Source organism: Alternaria arborescens (genome assembly GCF_004154835.1).
Source record: "Alternaria arborescens strain FERA 675 chromosome Unknown contig_24, whole genome shotgun sequence".
NCBI lineage: Eukaryota > Fungi > Ascomycota > Dothideomycetes > Pleosporales > Pleosporaceae > Alternaria > Alternaria arborescens.
In genome coordinates, this window is record NW_021167879.1 from 219,310 (window position 1) to 233,480 (window position 14,171).

The 14,171-nt window shown below is 50.4% G+C and overlaps 7 protein-coding genes across 7 annotated transcripts; 4 read left to right on the forward strand and 3 right to left on the reverse strand.

Annotated features, from left to right (window-relative positions):
- Positions 1-62: 62 nt before the first annotated feature.
- AA0111_g9004 (hypothetical protein) lies at positions 63-719 on the forward strand (the record flags this gene model as incomplete). The annotated part of the gene is made up of 2 exons (XM_028655515.1): positions 63-444; positions 502-719. The coding sequence occupies 2 exons, from the start codon at positions 63-65 to the stop codon at positions 717-719; spliced, it is 600 nt and encodes a 199-aa protein (XP_028503474.1).
- Positions 720-917: 198 nt separating this feature from the next.
- On the reverse strand, positions 918-2,065 carry AA0111_g9005 (hypothetical protein; the record flags this gene model as incomplete). The annotated part of the gene is made up of 3 exons (XM_028655516.1): positions 918-1,358; positions 1,414-1,914; positions 1,967-2,065. 3 exons carry the CDS (start codon positions 2,063-2,065, stop codon positions 918-920), a joined length of 1,041 nt encoding a protein of 346 aa, XP_028503473.1.
- A 242-nt stretch (positions 2,066-2,307) lies between these two features.
- Positions 2,308-4,668, forward strand: AA0111_g9006 (hypothetical protein; the record flags this gene model as incomplete). The annotated part of the gene is made up of 3 exons (XM_028655517.1): positions 2,308-2,646; positions 2,699-2,971; positions 3,022-4,668. 3 exons carry the CDS (start codon positions 2,308-2,310, stop codon positions 4,666-4,668), a joined length of 2,259 nt encoding a protein of 752 aa, XP_028503399.1.
- Positions 4,669-5,049: 381 nt separating this feature from the next.
- On the forward strand, positions 5,050-7,681 carry AA0111_g9007 (hypothetical protein; the record flags this gene model as incomplete). Its single annotated transcript, XM_028655518.1, has 4 exons — positions 5,050-5,107; positions 5,192-5,378; positions 5,435-5,968; positions 6,016-7,681. The coding sequence occupies 4 exons, from the start codon at positions 5,050-5,052 to the stop codon at positions 7,679-7,681; spliced, it is 2,445 nt and encodes an 814-aa protein (XP_028503475.1).
- Positions 7,682-7,794: 113 nt separating this feature from the next.
- On the reverse strand, positions 7,795-8,686 carry AA0111_g9008 (hypothetical protein; the record flags this gene model as incomplete). The annotated part of the gene is made up of 4 exons (XM_028655519.1): positions 7,795-8,154; positions 8,219-8,334; positions 8,394-8,430; positions 8,483-8,686. 4 exons carry the CDS (start codon positions 8,684-8,686, stop codon positions 7,795-7,797), a joined length of 717 nt encoding a protein of 238 aa, XP_028503477.1.
- A 681-nt stretch (positions 8,687-9,367) lies between these two features.
- AA0111_g9009 (hypothetical protein) lies at positions 9,368-11,445 on the forward strand (the record flags this gene model as incomplete). Its single annotated transcript, XM_028655520.1, has 5 exons — positions 9,368-9,958; positions 10,018-10,093; positions 10,150-10,767; positions 10,827-11,256; positions 11,310-11,445. 5 exons carry the CDS (start codon positions 9,368-9,370, stop codon positions 11,443-11,445), a joined length of 1,851 nt encoding a protein of 616 aa, XP_028503476.1.
- A 56-nt stretch (positions 11,446-11,501) lies between these two features.
- On the reverse strand, positions 11,502-12,714 carry AA0111_g9010 (hypothetical protein; the record flags this gene model as incomplete). The annotated part of the gene is made up of 2 exons (XM_028655522.1): positions 11,502-12,645; positions 12,707-12,714. 2 exons carry the CDS (start codon positions 12,712-12,714, stop codon positions 11,502-11,504), a joined length of 1,152 nt encoding a protein of 383 aa, XP_028503390.1.
- Between the last annotated feature and the right edge of the window lie 1,457 nt (positions 12,715-14,171).

The window sequence follows — 14,171 nt, forward strand, 5'->3', positions numbered from 1 at the left end:
CAGACAGGCACTGCAACAGACACGGCCCCAAATCCAGTACGAAGAACAAGCAGTCAACAGCGATGTCAGCCGGCATTACCGCAATCGACCTGGTCGATTCCGATCTACTCAACAGATTGAAGTCCGCCGTCCACACGACCAAGACACACTACGCTGAGAAAGGTGTTCCATTCGTCAATCAGGTCATCGCACACTTGGTTGAAGTCGTGCATGAGCTCTCGACACGGGCGACCATGTACCCAGTAGCCCTCGTTGGTTCCAGGATCCACCTCGACGATGAGACCAAGGAGCTTGTCCGCCGGATGCAAACCGTCATCGACGAACATCCTGCAGACATGGCGGAGCGACTAGATAGACTGGCGACAATATTACAAGAGCGCATGAAGAGGTCAATTCCCATGGACGATGGCACGCTATGGTTGCCTGATGAACACGTGAAACAGTGTAAGATGGCCTTCGGGTCTGCAGACTTTGATTTCTGCTAACGCATTATCAACTTAGGCGAAAAGTCTTACGAGCAAAGGTTGTCGGAGCAACGTGCAGCCTTATGCGACCCTGACCACATCACCTACGATACAGTTGAGCCAGAGTTCGAAGAGATTGGGGAAGAGGCGGAGCCGGGAGAATATGATGCAGACGACTCAGACGACGAACGAAACATTGTATTGACTAAGGAAAACTATCCGATGGAAGAATACCCACTCGATGCAGAAAGCTAAACCTCAAGCCCGTTATCTGCCTCTCCAGCTACTGCCTGACTCTGTTCGAGCGCCGCAGGCATGAATCGACCCGCTTGATTTTGGTAGGCAGATCGAACTTTAGCTGGAAAGTGGTATGAGACTACGTTTCCTAAGGGTAGAGTATGTGATGAAGGGGGCTAAAACTCAATAAGAGGGCTACCAAAGTAAGCACTTTTTCTAGCCATCGATCCAGTCATCCTTGAGCATGCAGCCCTCGTCAGCTATCTTGCCTGACCTCAACTTCTTGGGTGTTTTGCGCAAAGACCTCTCTGTGTTCCTGTCCCTTTTCGCTTTGGCCTCGTCGGCAGTGTTCTTTCTCTTCAGGTCCTCCCTCCTCTTGATCTCTGCCCTGGCCTTTGCCATATTGTCATTTTTTCTGCGGGCGATACAAACAGGACACATACAATCCGGATGGTAATCATCGCGCAAAGTCTGTTCGACATCGTCATTATCGAGGTCGGTGGACTTCTCAGTCACCAGCGTCGTGCACGCCTTGGTAGTGTAGGGCCCTATCAGGCACTCCACAGCATGGTCATTGGCCAACTCCGACGACTTGTACGTCTTGTTCCCTTTGTCACTGAAGTTATGCACTTTTGGCTTTCCGCGAGTGCTTTGTTCCTGTGTTATTGTTAGCAGAGAATCAAGGTCCTTGATTTCTAGTACAAACACATACGGCGCGCTTGATGATCGCGATCTGGCTTGTCTTGGTTTTCGCAAGGATGTTGTTGAAGTTGGGGTCCTTCTTAGCGCCCACAAGTATTTGGCCCTCATCTTTGATGCCACCCCCCTTCACGATTTCTATGGTGCCGTCTGGATTGCGACGCTCACTATCGCCTGGTTTTGGCGTGTCATATGGCCCGACTTCTTTCGCTTGTCGTCGACTCGCACGTTTCTCTTCGTCCTTGACAGTTCGCACTGTGCCAGGGACGCCGGCGTCGTCCTGCTCATCTTCCTCCTCATTGTCCTCCTTGTTGTCCTCCTTGTCGTCCTCCTTGTCGTCCTCCTCATCTTCCTCCTCATCGTCCTCTTCCTGCTCTATGACTCTATCTCCCATGTCTAGCAGGTCTGTGATCTCGGTGTCGTCGACATCTGCCTTATCTGCGCCGTCGTCTTCTTCGTCGGAGTCAGGATCATCGACGTTCGTGACCGGTTTGTAGGACTTTCTAGGATTGGACTAGGTCTGTAAGCGAGGACCTCGATTTCCTGCAGTGGAGCACATCTCTTACTGTTGGCATGTCTACGATGGCGTTCACTACCGCGCCACTGCCGAGGTGGTAGCCTGTACTTGATGCGAAGGTACTTGGTTTGTTCTTGGATCTCGGCATGAGGATGTCCTTAAACTGAGCAGTTACGATGATCGTTGATAAGGTAGAAGAAGAGTCGTTTGAGGCGCAAAGACGCGGAGCGGATGGTGGATAGGGTAGGTAAAGGTAAAGGTAAAAGTGGGGCAAGACGCGTCGCGATCCCCCACTACCATTCCAGAACTTCGACACATACATGCTCACTCTTACAACCAACAACACGATACCACCTGCAGCTCCTTCAGATATACGGAATCATCGCCGCCATGAACCGTAAGAAACGCGCAAAGGACGTTGAGCTGGACGATGCGACTACGGCAGCGATTGCGAGACTAAACGCACTGTCGTTTGAAGCCGCTGACCCGCTCAGCCCACCAGCTCACTTTCTAGAGTACATAAAGCCGGGGCTCTTTATGAAAGGCAGACCGAATGAGTATGTACCCGAAAACAAGGACCACGAAACTAGTGACGAGGAGCAAGAGAGCCTGTCGGACGAGGATCCGGATGGTCTGGATGAAGTAGTCGACCAGAACTGGTTAGAATTGGGAGATAACGACAGAGTCCACATCAGCGTCTACCTCGGACAAGAATGGGTTGAGGCGATCGTAAGTTGTTCGACAGACCATGGACTGTTCTCTCGGTTGACAGATATGACAGGAAGCCCTAGACGCCATCGAGCCGGTCGAGATACCCGGCCTCCGCCCAACACCGCATCCATGGCAAAAGAAAGGAGCCGCTCAAGGCCATTGGCTTTGCGAGCAACCTGACTTTAAGATCTTCTTCTGTGGCGACGAAATGGGATTGGGGAAGACACTGATGGCAGTAATGATGATCAAGTTGGCACAACCAAAGCCAGGCTTCTGTATTGTCATCGCGCCCAAGACAGTTGGTCAGCAATGGCAAGAAGAGTGCGTGGGGGCATTCGAACAAGTAAGGATCATCGAAATCGAGCATGTCGATTATCAGCTTATGTGAGGCAGCAAGAGGCACTACGAGTGATCCGAGTGGTGAACCGCAACATGTCGGCTCATGAGCTCTACGCCAGACGTCCGGACGTAATAATAGTATCATACGAGTTTGTAGAAGCGACACATCGCCGAATGCAAGCCGCTCATGCCGAGGATCCAGCACGTCGCTCGACGTCGCTCTTCCATACAGACTTCTGGGATCTCCAGGGTTACCCGATAAAACGCTTGATTCTGGATGAGGCTCATCGTATCAATAACACGAAATCGAAGCGATATATGTCGGTCAGAGCTATACCAGCCAAAGCCACAATAATGCTCTCGGGGACATTTCCACATAATAGGTGGAATGGGTGGGGTGGCCCAGTGTCCTTTGCGAAGAACCAACCTCTCACCGATATTTCATCTTTCAACAGAGTGTTTGGAAGTTGGGACTATGACAACAAGCTAGAACCTGAGCCGGTGCTCCCGAGAATCAAGTTGTTGCAGCGATATCTTATGAGATTTACTGTTGCAAGGCCAGCCGACGTCCTCAAGCTCCCTGGAATCAATCACTACAAATCTACGTTTAAGCTAAACTCAGACGACGAAGCTTCGAGCGAAGATCACTTTTTGAAATACATGCAAGCCCAGCAGTATGAAAAAGACAGGCATGTCAAGAAGTTGAAAGAGAAAATGAGAAAGAAGGGCAAAAAGAGCGGCAAGGTTAAAGGAATCGAGGGACATGATTCGGGGAAGAAGGAAGATTCCTTGAAGGTGCTGATACACGCGATCAGATCGCAACAAGCTTCCATCCATGCTCTGCTCCTGGATACACGATTCCAAACTAGGAAGAATGCCTCGGGCTTCGTCCTTGAAGATTGTGAACTGGAAAGCGACGAAGAAAGTGAAGACGGGTATGTCCCCAGCAGCAGTGACGACTCAGATTCATCGTCATCGAACCAAAGTGATGACGAAGACCAAGACCAGGGCAAAGCAACGACCATGCCTATATTGAGTCAGAGCGACATGGACGCTCTCCACGCGACACTCACCGGCGACAACTCGGAGTTGGAGCGAGACTCGAGAAAGCGCTGGCTCAACCACATCGCATCTGATCCTGAAGTCGTGTTCAAATCCGCACGCTTAACACGCGTGCTAGACCTATATGAACAGTTACGCAGAGACCACCCGGACCGAAAGATCGTCATCTCGTCCCAATACCTAAGGTTTTTGGACATGATCAAGTCTGGCCTCCGCCAAGTGCATGGAATCGACGGCTTCGAATACAACGGCGTCATAGCAGATGCAGTAAGACAGAAGAACCTGGAGACATTCAGGGACAGCAGCACAAGCTGCTCGCAGCCTCTGTATCTTTCAGGAAAAGCTGGTGGCGAGGGTATCAATATCCCCGAAGCATCGATACTCATCCAGACTGAAGTGTGGTGGAACAGGAACGCGGAACTCCAGCTCTACTCTCGTCTACTCCGCCAAGGACAACAACACAAGGTCATCATCATCAGGCTACAGGGGCGCGATCTCTCCATCGATGATGTGATCATCCAGATACAGTCAAAGAAAAAGACTGTCAATACGGTTCTCATGCGACCTCTTGTCCGTCCACACAATGTGCCGCCCCAAATTCCAGAGATGCTCTATCAAGCGCCATACTTGACGAGCTAAGATGAGGAAACGTTGGTAGAGTAGACAAACAGCGTCCTCGATTCAGTTCGTTCGATAGCCCTCCAGCGATCTTGTCTCTATGTGTGAACCATGTCACTTACAGACACAACTGAGCGGAGCGGACAGAAATGATGATTTGAATGAATATAAAGAGTTTAACTAGAGTTCGAGTTTCCGCATTATTGTTGTCTTTGTGCCCAATCGCGCTCTGGGAAGCGGCGGTGTGTCACGTTTGCCGTACCATCCGCTCTTTCCCACGTCAACGCAAACACTCACCTCACCCCGCACTCGCCAACAAGCCGCCTCTCTTCCTCGCATCTCTCTTTTCTTCGCTCTGACCAAGCTTTTATCGACGCGTCGCGGCAGCGGAGGCCACCAAATATGGCTGATCCAGCCGACGAGTTCAGGTCTTCGGACATTGAGGTAGAGGAAGTCCCTGGTGAGTGCATCCCTAATTCAAGGCGCTCGATTCTTGCTCTCATGGCTGGCTAGGTACTTGGAGGCTAATGCATCATTCTCATAGATGCGTTCGCAGGACTAGGAGCCAGCAGTCTGGCTAGAGCGCTCCAGTATGCAACGGAGGACCGGAAGTCTACCAAGATCGCCTACAAACAGCGTCCCAAATACTACGGTTCCCCAAAAACACAGATGGCACAGGCAATATGGGGTAATCGATTCCGCGGCTTCTTGAGTACAACACTCCACGTTGGGTAAGATCTCTTGCACGTCAAGATTCGATATCCTCGATTTTCTAACAAGGCTCCAGGCCCGGCACGATGCCTAAAGCTGAGCACATTATCAGATTCATTTACGCCTTCCCAGACTACATCTCGGCGCGATCGCCATCGGGTATGGTCTCATGGACTACACTGACGGACGGTATTGCCTGGGTGATCAAGTCAATCCAGTTCACTCATCCTGATTTTAGAATCAAGAGCGGGGAGGCAGCCCAGATCAAAGCAGTATTCACCGATCTCTTGAACAAGAACGTCATCACAAAAGACCGCTGGAGAGAATCCCGCTGGATGTCCAGTCGACTTGTGTTCCTCATCACAACCGCATACATTCAGAACGCCGCCGACCATGGATGTAGGACTTGGGACTATGTCCTACAAGGCGCTCTCGGTTTGAGTCTGATGCTCGCTACAGGGGGTAGATCGGGCGACGTCGCAAAGACTAATGGTTGGAAAGGCCACCAATTCGCAAAGTACAGCGACTTCACAGTAACGCTTGTGGAAGATGAGGCGGGAAACGAGGTCTTCGAATGCGTGGCTGCTTTACGATATACAAAAGGCCACAAGTAAGTCTCTCAATGCCACTGATAGGTCTCTTGCTTACCATCCACAGAGACAGTGCCAACGTTCAACACACGGTTAAACTGAAGCTTCTTTCCAACGAATTCAATAGTTGCGATGCCATCAAGCTGTTGATTGTCATGGCTTTACGCACAGGCAACGTTGATGAAACATCCATCGAAGCTCTGCTCAACTCCACTCGTCAACGTAGAAACAAGACCATAATGTGGAAGGATGGCAGTCTACCAGTACTGAAGGCGGCCAATGCCGGTCATGCTCTTAAACTCGATGTGGCTGCCCCAGAGTCACAACTTCGGCGCGTGCTTCAACAAGCCGCAGCATTAGTAGGTGTACTCGCCGTACCAGGAACGCATGATATGCGTAGGGGTACAGCCTTCGAGATGCACAATTTGCCATCTACTGAAGATACAGGAAGCGAGCAGCGTGCACGAAACATTATGGGTCATACGCACAACGCCGCCTTCCGAGGAACAACGTCAAATTACATAGGCGGTGCACGATCTAGCCTTCTGGAGGAACGACTGCAGACGGATTGGAGTCGATCAAACATGACAGCCGCCCATAGTCAAGCACCTCGAATCTACAAAGAGCCCGAGTTCAGTACCACGGAGGTTGACCTATATCTCCAAAGCAAGAATCAGTACACCAAAGATAAGATTCAGAGAAAGAAAGCTCGCCGCCATATGAAGAAAGCGCACCGCGAAGAATGGCAAAAGGAGAATGATCCTTTCCAAATCGATGTCGTCGATCCTAACAAAGATGACCAAGATGAGATACCTATTGATCCCCGACTGACTGCGCCAACACTAGAGTCAAGAAAGAGAAGGGTTCTCCCTTGGGTAAAAAATGACGAACGCATAACCAGTGCAGCACCGGTACCCAGTGGGAAGCGCAAACGAGCAGCAGAGTCAGACGCCTCAGGCGGTAAAGATGGGAGCGAAGAGAAGATTAATCATTTGTTGCAAAGCTTTGTCGAAAGCATCAACTCCGGTACGTCGCTCGACATTGACATGTTCGACCAAGATATGTTCGACCTAGAGCCTGTCAACGCAGCAACCGACCACACAGGTGCCCATGGTCATGTGGAAGACCCCTTCAAACCAAGTGCCTCGAATATTTCCACCCCACAACCACTCACTTCTTCATGTTTCGAATTCATTGATTATTACTCCAGGGTGAACATCCAACTGGATGACGTGGTATCCAGTACTGGTGGGAGTAAAGATTCCCCTGTCACATACCAGTATTATTGCAGCAAGCAATGTGGGTACAGCACCACAAAACGAGTGTTCATGGTGTTACACGCCGGAGGGTGTACGGGTAAACCATACTCCCGCACGGTAGCCGACATACCATGCTCCGAGAACTGCGGCAAGATGTATGCCACCGAGAAAATTATGAAAGAGCACGTCCGCACGATACACAGGTTTATCCCAAAGCCATGTCCTCATGTGAATGAGTGCGATCAGACAGTGCTATACGACACACAATACAAGCTCAGCTACCACAAAACCTCGGTGCACAAACCGAAATTTTCTTGTCCTCACTGTCGGGGCACACCCAGTGAAACCAAAACTTATGATAAACAGCTTTTCAAACGGCATTTATCTCTTCAACATGGCGTGTCTGGAGTGGCTTTCAAAGCCATGCTAAAAGGAGAAACTGGCAATGATAGAGCGGAGGAGGAGGAGGGGTAATCGAAGCCTTCGATTAGCGTGGAGCGAGACAAAAAGATGACATGAAATGTATACTAGGTATCTATATTTAACACACCATGTTTCCCGTCATATAAATGTACGTTAATAGATAATTAATATAGAGACCTAGTCCGTAGCCAACAGGTGTAAGGGGTCATACTGATACCATGGACATTATCGAGTTTGAAGACGCCAAGGGCAATGAGTCCGGCAAAGGACGACGCGAGTATGTTGCCAGAATAGAGGATGCTGATACGTGTCGCAATCTCCTTCCTCGTGTAAAAGATGCTCAGGAGGTAGAGCGCTCCTGGGTAGTACGGCGCCTCGACTACACCCAAGAAGAAACGCACAAGTACAATGCCCGTGTAATTATGCACGACGGCAGTGAGCCCGCTTACGACTGCCCAGCCCATCATGCAGATACCCATGTACCACGAAGGTTTGACCCGAGTGATGATCATATTACTGGGGATCTGTGGATGTAGAGGTACGAAGTTAGTGGATCATTCACATGGTTCTCGTATAGTCACAACTTACCTGTCCGAGGATGTATCCAACAAAAAGGATAGAGATAGCAGTGCTGTATTGTGAACTAGTGAGTCCAAGGTCCTTTTGGAAGCCATTCAGACGAGCGAGAGTGATGGCGTTGCGATCTAGGTATCCATTCAGCCTGAGGTCTCCTGATGACAGCTTCATGGTATCAAATTCTTACCCAGGTAGTTGAGCCAGTACATGAGCCAGAGCATGGGCTGAAGTAGATTGTTAGTCGATTTTTGAAAGGCATGCAGATGGCTAACTCACCATGATCCAGATGTCTAATTTTCTGACAAGCTTCTTCTCTTCAGGGCTCGTCTTAGCTGCGGCTCCAGAGTAGTCAACTTTGGGTTGAACCTTCTCCTCATACTCAGTATGCTGGCTCTGGTACTTCTCATCGATAGGGTCCACGGTATGAGCTGGCAAGGGAGATCCCACACCCTGCACTGGCTCGGGTTGCGGTACCGACATAATGCTGTTCACGGGAGGTTTCGCAATGAGGAGAGGAGAACAGAAGGTCAGGATGAATAGCCCTGTCGACGGCGCAATGGTTTATATCGGACTTGGACCATTTACCCTGCGCATCATAATACTAGTCTCTCTCCCCATGGGGTTTCCCCGGATAATGGTGTCCTCACACAGGATATCAGACACTAAAGAGAAGCTTGAGGAGCTAAGATCCTAATACGGGTAGGCTTGCTCCCCCGCACTGACTCGCAATGGTGGGCCACTACGCCTCGGCGACGCCGCCCCGAGCAAGACTGCGTGTAAGGTAATAATGACACTCGGCATACCTACGCCGAAAAACATCCATGTAACTGTTCCGCAGCTAGCACGTCCTCCGAGAGATGGCAACCCGTCCGAAGCGTAGTTGTTGGGGTGCGAATCATACCAGCTAACTGATTGCAGCCGGTTATCGGCATTCTCGAAGCTGTCGTTTAGTCGCTGCAATAGGCATAAGGGCGTAATCGGCTGGGCAGGTACATCAAGACGTTTATTAGCTAGATTAACTCAAGATCGCCTTCATGCAAAAAGGTCTCTAGCCAAAACATTGGCAAGATTGTATTCCGTCTGAAGCAACGTTCAACAGCAAGATTCACGAACGACACGACAATAGTACTTCCAGCCTATACTTCTCATACTATATTTACCATGCGCACAAGACCAGCGCCGCAACGCGGCATTCGCATAGGCAACGTTTCTGGCGCGACCGGTGATGCTCCCCACGCCATGCTCCGCATGGCACAAACAGGCGATGTCGACTTCATCACCGGAGACTGGCTATCCGAGATGAACATCGCTTGGAATGCTATAGCCAAAGCCAGTGATCCATCTCAAGGCTACGAAGTTGGTTTCCTGCCCCAGCTCGAAGAAAGCATCGATATCATCGTCGACAAGAAGATCAAGGTTGTTACAAATGCGGGCGCATTGAACACGGAGGCGCTCCGGGACAAAGTGCGAGAGCTTTGTGTGCAAAAGGGGTATAGACATTTGAAAATCGCAGCGGTACTGGGCGACGATGTCACAGCGGAGGTCACAGAGATGTTGCGGAGAACACCAGGCGAGGAGGGAAGTAGGTTTCGGCATTTGGATCATAGTGACCAGCGCTTTGTGGAATGGGCAAAGGGATTCGAGGATCCAGCGAGTGCGGTGGCGTACATCGGGGCTTGGGGGATCGTGGAGGCATTGAAGAAGGGGGCTGATATTGTCTTGTGTGGGCGAGTTACGGATGCGTCTCCAGTGGTATGTTTGGCTATGATCATTTTGTCTCTTGTGGGAGATCGCTGACTCGGCTGATACAGATTGGTGCAGCAGCGTGGTGGTATAACTGGAAACAGGACTCCTTCGATGAGCTAGCTGGGGCACTTATTGCGGGGCGTGAGTCGATAGCGGCCATGTTCTGTGCTTTCTCCTGGTACTAACCTCCATTGTAGATCTGATCGAATGCGGACCTTACGTTTGCGGCGCAAACTTTTCTGGCTTCAAAGACCTTCTTCCAGGATTGGTCGACGTCGGCTTTCCCATTGCTGAGATCATGCCCAATGGATCCAGCTACATAACAAAACAGGAAGATCTTGGTGGCAAAGTTACTGCTGCAAACGTCACCGCGCAGCTGTTGTACGAGCTCCAGGGTGAGATGTATCTCAATCCCGACGTAGTGGCCGATATACGCACCGTAAATATTACGGCCACAGGCGAGCCATGGCGGGAAGTTCTCGTCAGCGGAGTGAAGGGGTTTCCGCCACCACTCACCACCAAGGTCATGGTTGCAGCTCCCGGAGGGTATCAAGCTGAAACTATTTATTATCTCAATGGCCTTGATATTTCGGAAAAGGCGGAGATGATGAAGCGACAGCTGACAAGCATCTTTCAGGGTAATCAGTTCAGCAAACTGTCCATGGAGCTTTACGGTGGGCAAGCGCTTGATCCGAGATCGCAGGCAGCGGGTACAGCCATGTTGCGAGTGTTCGCGCAAGCAAAGAGGAAAGAAGATATTGCGGCGAGCAAATTTCGAATACCCATTTACTCCCTTCGTATGCAAAGCTATCCTGGTAAGTCAAAAATGCAGAAGACGCGCGTCTCTCGAGATTAGTAACCTAATCACTTGTAGGCTATCACATGAACTTGGACTTTCGCTCAATGGATCCCAAGCCTTTTATGGAAATATTCCCCACAACAATACCAATCAGTCAGATCAACCACAGAGTGCGACTGGACGACGAACCGATGATATACGCCCCGTTTTCACCCAGATCTGCCGAATACCCACAGCTGCGACCGTCATACGAAACCAAAACACCCATAGATCTTCGGTCATTCGGCCTCACATCAAAAGCCCCATTAGGGGCCGTTGTGCATGCAAGATCCGGCGACAAAGGCAACAATTCAAATGTTGGTTTCTTTGTTAGGCATGCTGATGAGTACCCTTGGCTACAGAGCTTTCTGACGGTGGAGCGGCTGTGTGCTTTGTTCGAGGATGACTGGAAGGACGGGTGTAGAGTCGAAAGGTGCGAGTTTCCAAACATTCTCGCAGTCCACTTGTAAGTACCCCGGTTTGCATGCTAGAAGTTGCTTCACTGACTAACCGGTATAGCCGAGTACTCGACTTCTTGGATGGTGGCATTGCCAGTAGCTCGCGCATTGACGGGCTTGGCAAAGGTATCGGGGAATACTTGCGCAGCAAGGTTGTAGACGTTCCAACGAGCTTTCTCCAACGGGGTTGCATATAGAATGGGCAGTACATGAACTTGAATACAGCCTCCGCAACAGTGAAAATAGGCCAACATCAAAGATTTGTACCCATCGTGATGTCATTGAGCTGCGGCCCAATACCACCATAGAAGTCGAAGCTGTCGAACCAAGCCTGAGAGAATCGATACACAGACATATCGACTTGCTGCTGATCATACATTTGTTGCAGATCGAACGCTGAACCTCTGAACTCATTCTCGATAGCCAATGGCGATAGGCTAGATACCACTCGATCAGTCCCCATAGACTGGAGATATGATGCGTGGTTCCATTGAGGGTGCTGAACCAAATCGTTTGAGTTTGTTTCTGCCGCCAACTCGGACCTCTCCCTGTACTGTTCGTCACGATTTCCCGAATCGTTGGTCGGCAAATGAGTAGCGTTGATGGGGGTTGTGCTGAATTTGATAACGTCGATCAGAATAGCATCGCTCAATCTATTAAAGATGTCGACGCAGCGTTGCAACGACTTCCATCTCTCCGAAACCGCTACGAGGATATTTGAGCACGTACGTGTGTCACTGATCACTTCCATGGTGCTCGGATTTTTGTTCAGCAGCCCGCCTAGTTGTCTACGATTGGCCTGGCAGTGCATCGTTACAGCGTACACATATGACAATCCCGCCATGAATAAAGCTTGTAGTGTAAGCCAGCTGTGGTTCAAGATCCCCATACGATGGAGACTTGCATATGAGGATATGGAAGCCTGAGAGGAGGTAAAGATTGCTTGTACAGCAACTGGGTCTCTTGATGTGTCCAGTTTAGGGGATGGCCGATGAAGCATTAGCACAGCGTTATGATATATCATCTCGAACCAAGTAGGTGATGTAAAGCAAGACGAAGGCGTCATGTCAATCACAGAGCTTGGAGGAACGACTCTTTCAACGTTCAACCGCCAAGTCTTGAGGTCGGCTGCAAATTGATCTCTGCGGTGGCGGAGTTCATCGTCTGGAAGATTCTTTCGACCTTGATTGTGCAGAGTCTCGATAATGTCACCGCACAGTAGGCGATACTTGATGATCTGAACGAAGATCGAAACGCGGCGGCATGCGACCAGATGTTCGGCCATAGGTGTCTCGACACCAGAAAGCAGGATCTTGTCGCATAGATCAGACGGAAGCACTGTGTCTATGTCGTCGTCGCGAATGGCGAGAGGCCTACCTAATATGTTGCTGACTATTCTGCTGCGTAATCAGCTAGTATTCCTTCCTGCGTATTTTTGCATTGGAGTTTCAAACGCACCTGTCCATTGCTACGATGCTCCAGAAGCAAAGCCGGGAGACTTCTTGCTGGACATGGTCGGCACTCGGTTCTATGTTTCCTATAGAGTCATCGGAGCGTTTGTACGGATATGCAGTTTCACAGTGAAGGCCGAGCTCGAGAGCAATTCTGCTCCCTACTCCCACCAAATGCCACATGCCTGTATAGTCTTTAGATCATGCTTGCAGCGAAATGACTCCTCTATTCGACGGAGATATGGCAACATACTGGCTGAGGTGTCTTGCATGGAACTGCTCATGCGATATTGAATCAACAGGATGATTGCCTGGAGAGCAGCAAGTCCCCCCTTCTCCAAGATCGTCGATCCCCGCTTCATCGCCCGCGTGTAATGACTATGCGCACTTGGCAGCCCTTGCCAGTCAGACCGACAGATACTAGCCGTGGCGATAGCAAGCACTATATCGAAGATGAAAGCTTCGCTTGTGGTCCGCGTGTAGAGAGCCCCGTTTGTGCTGTATGTTTCCGAAAGTATCGACAAGAGGGTGGCAGGGAGAACTACGGGGTAGCGTAAGTGGTCATGGTTGAGATAGGACAATACAAGTCGTCTTGCTATCTGTTCAGATGGTAGCTCGCGAGCAAGCTCTGCAGCCAAAGCCGTTGAGTCTGTAGCTTCGTCATCACCAACTGGCGTTATCGACCGCGTCGAAGTTTCGATGTTCACATTGGCTCTGATGAAGTTCGCTAAAAGAACTCCGCTTGAGGATCCCAGGTAGTTCCTTTCTCCGGACGCATTAATCGACAGGTATGATACTTCTCCGGCGACGTCGGCTGACAGACGGTGTTGCGTACTGCTACTCTCGTTTGTAGGAAGATTATCCTGAACAACGATGGGAGTATTCTGGCCTGTGCAAGATACTGGGTCAGTCCTATTGTGCTGCACCAGACTTCTGTTCTGGGCTTCTAAGCGCTTGATCCTGCGCTCAAGAGTGTCTACATGGACCTGGCTATAGGTGCGGGCTTTCGTCCGGTTTGTGTAACGGCATTCCGATCCACTTAGGCTGCATCGTCGACATGGGACAGTTTTGTCGCATCGCACCTTTCTCTCGTGACATTGATCGCACCTACGCATTGGCATCAGTGTACTAGTCCGTGGCGAAACACCTTTTGACCAACCGGAAATGGGCTACGAAGACCTACGCTTGCATGGCTAGGATCGTGCCCTTGAGTTCCTAGGACAACGTTTCGAGCCTCGGTGCTCTAATCCGAGGGGTCAGTGTGTAGGCACGAGTGGAGCAAGAAGAGATAGGCTGGATCGGGTGGGCGTCAAGAAGAACGACGGTGTTCAGTATTCGGTGTTCCGCTCCGCTGAAACTCTCGCACGTAACTTGCCGAGATGTTAGTATAACGTATTTGTGGAGTTGAATCGTTGATGCAGAAGCAAGAGTATGGCTAGGAAGCAGGTGGGCAGTAGCGTGGTTCGGCCTCG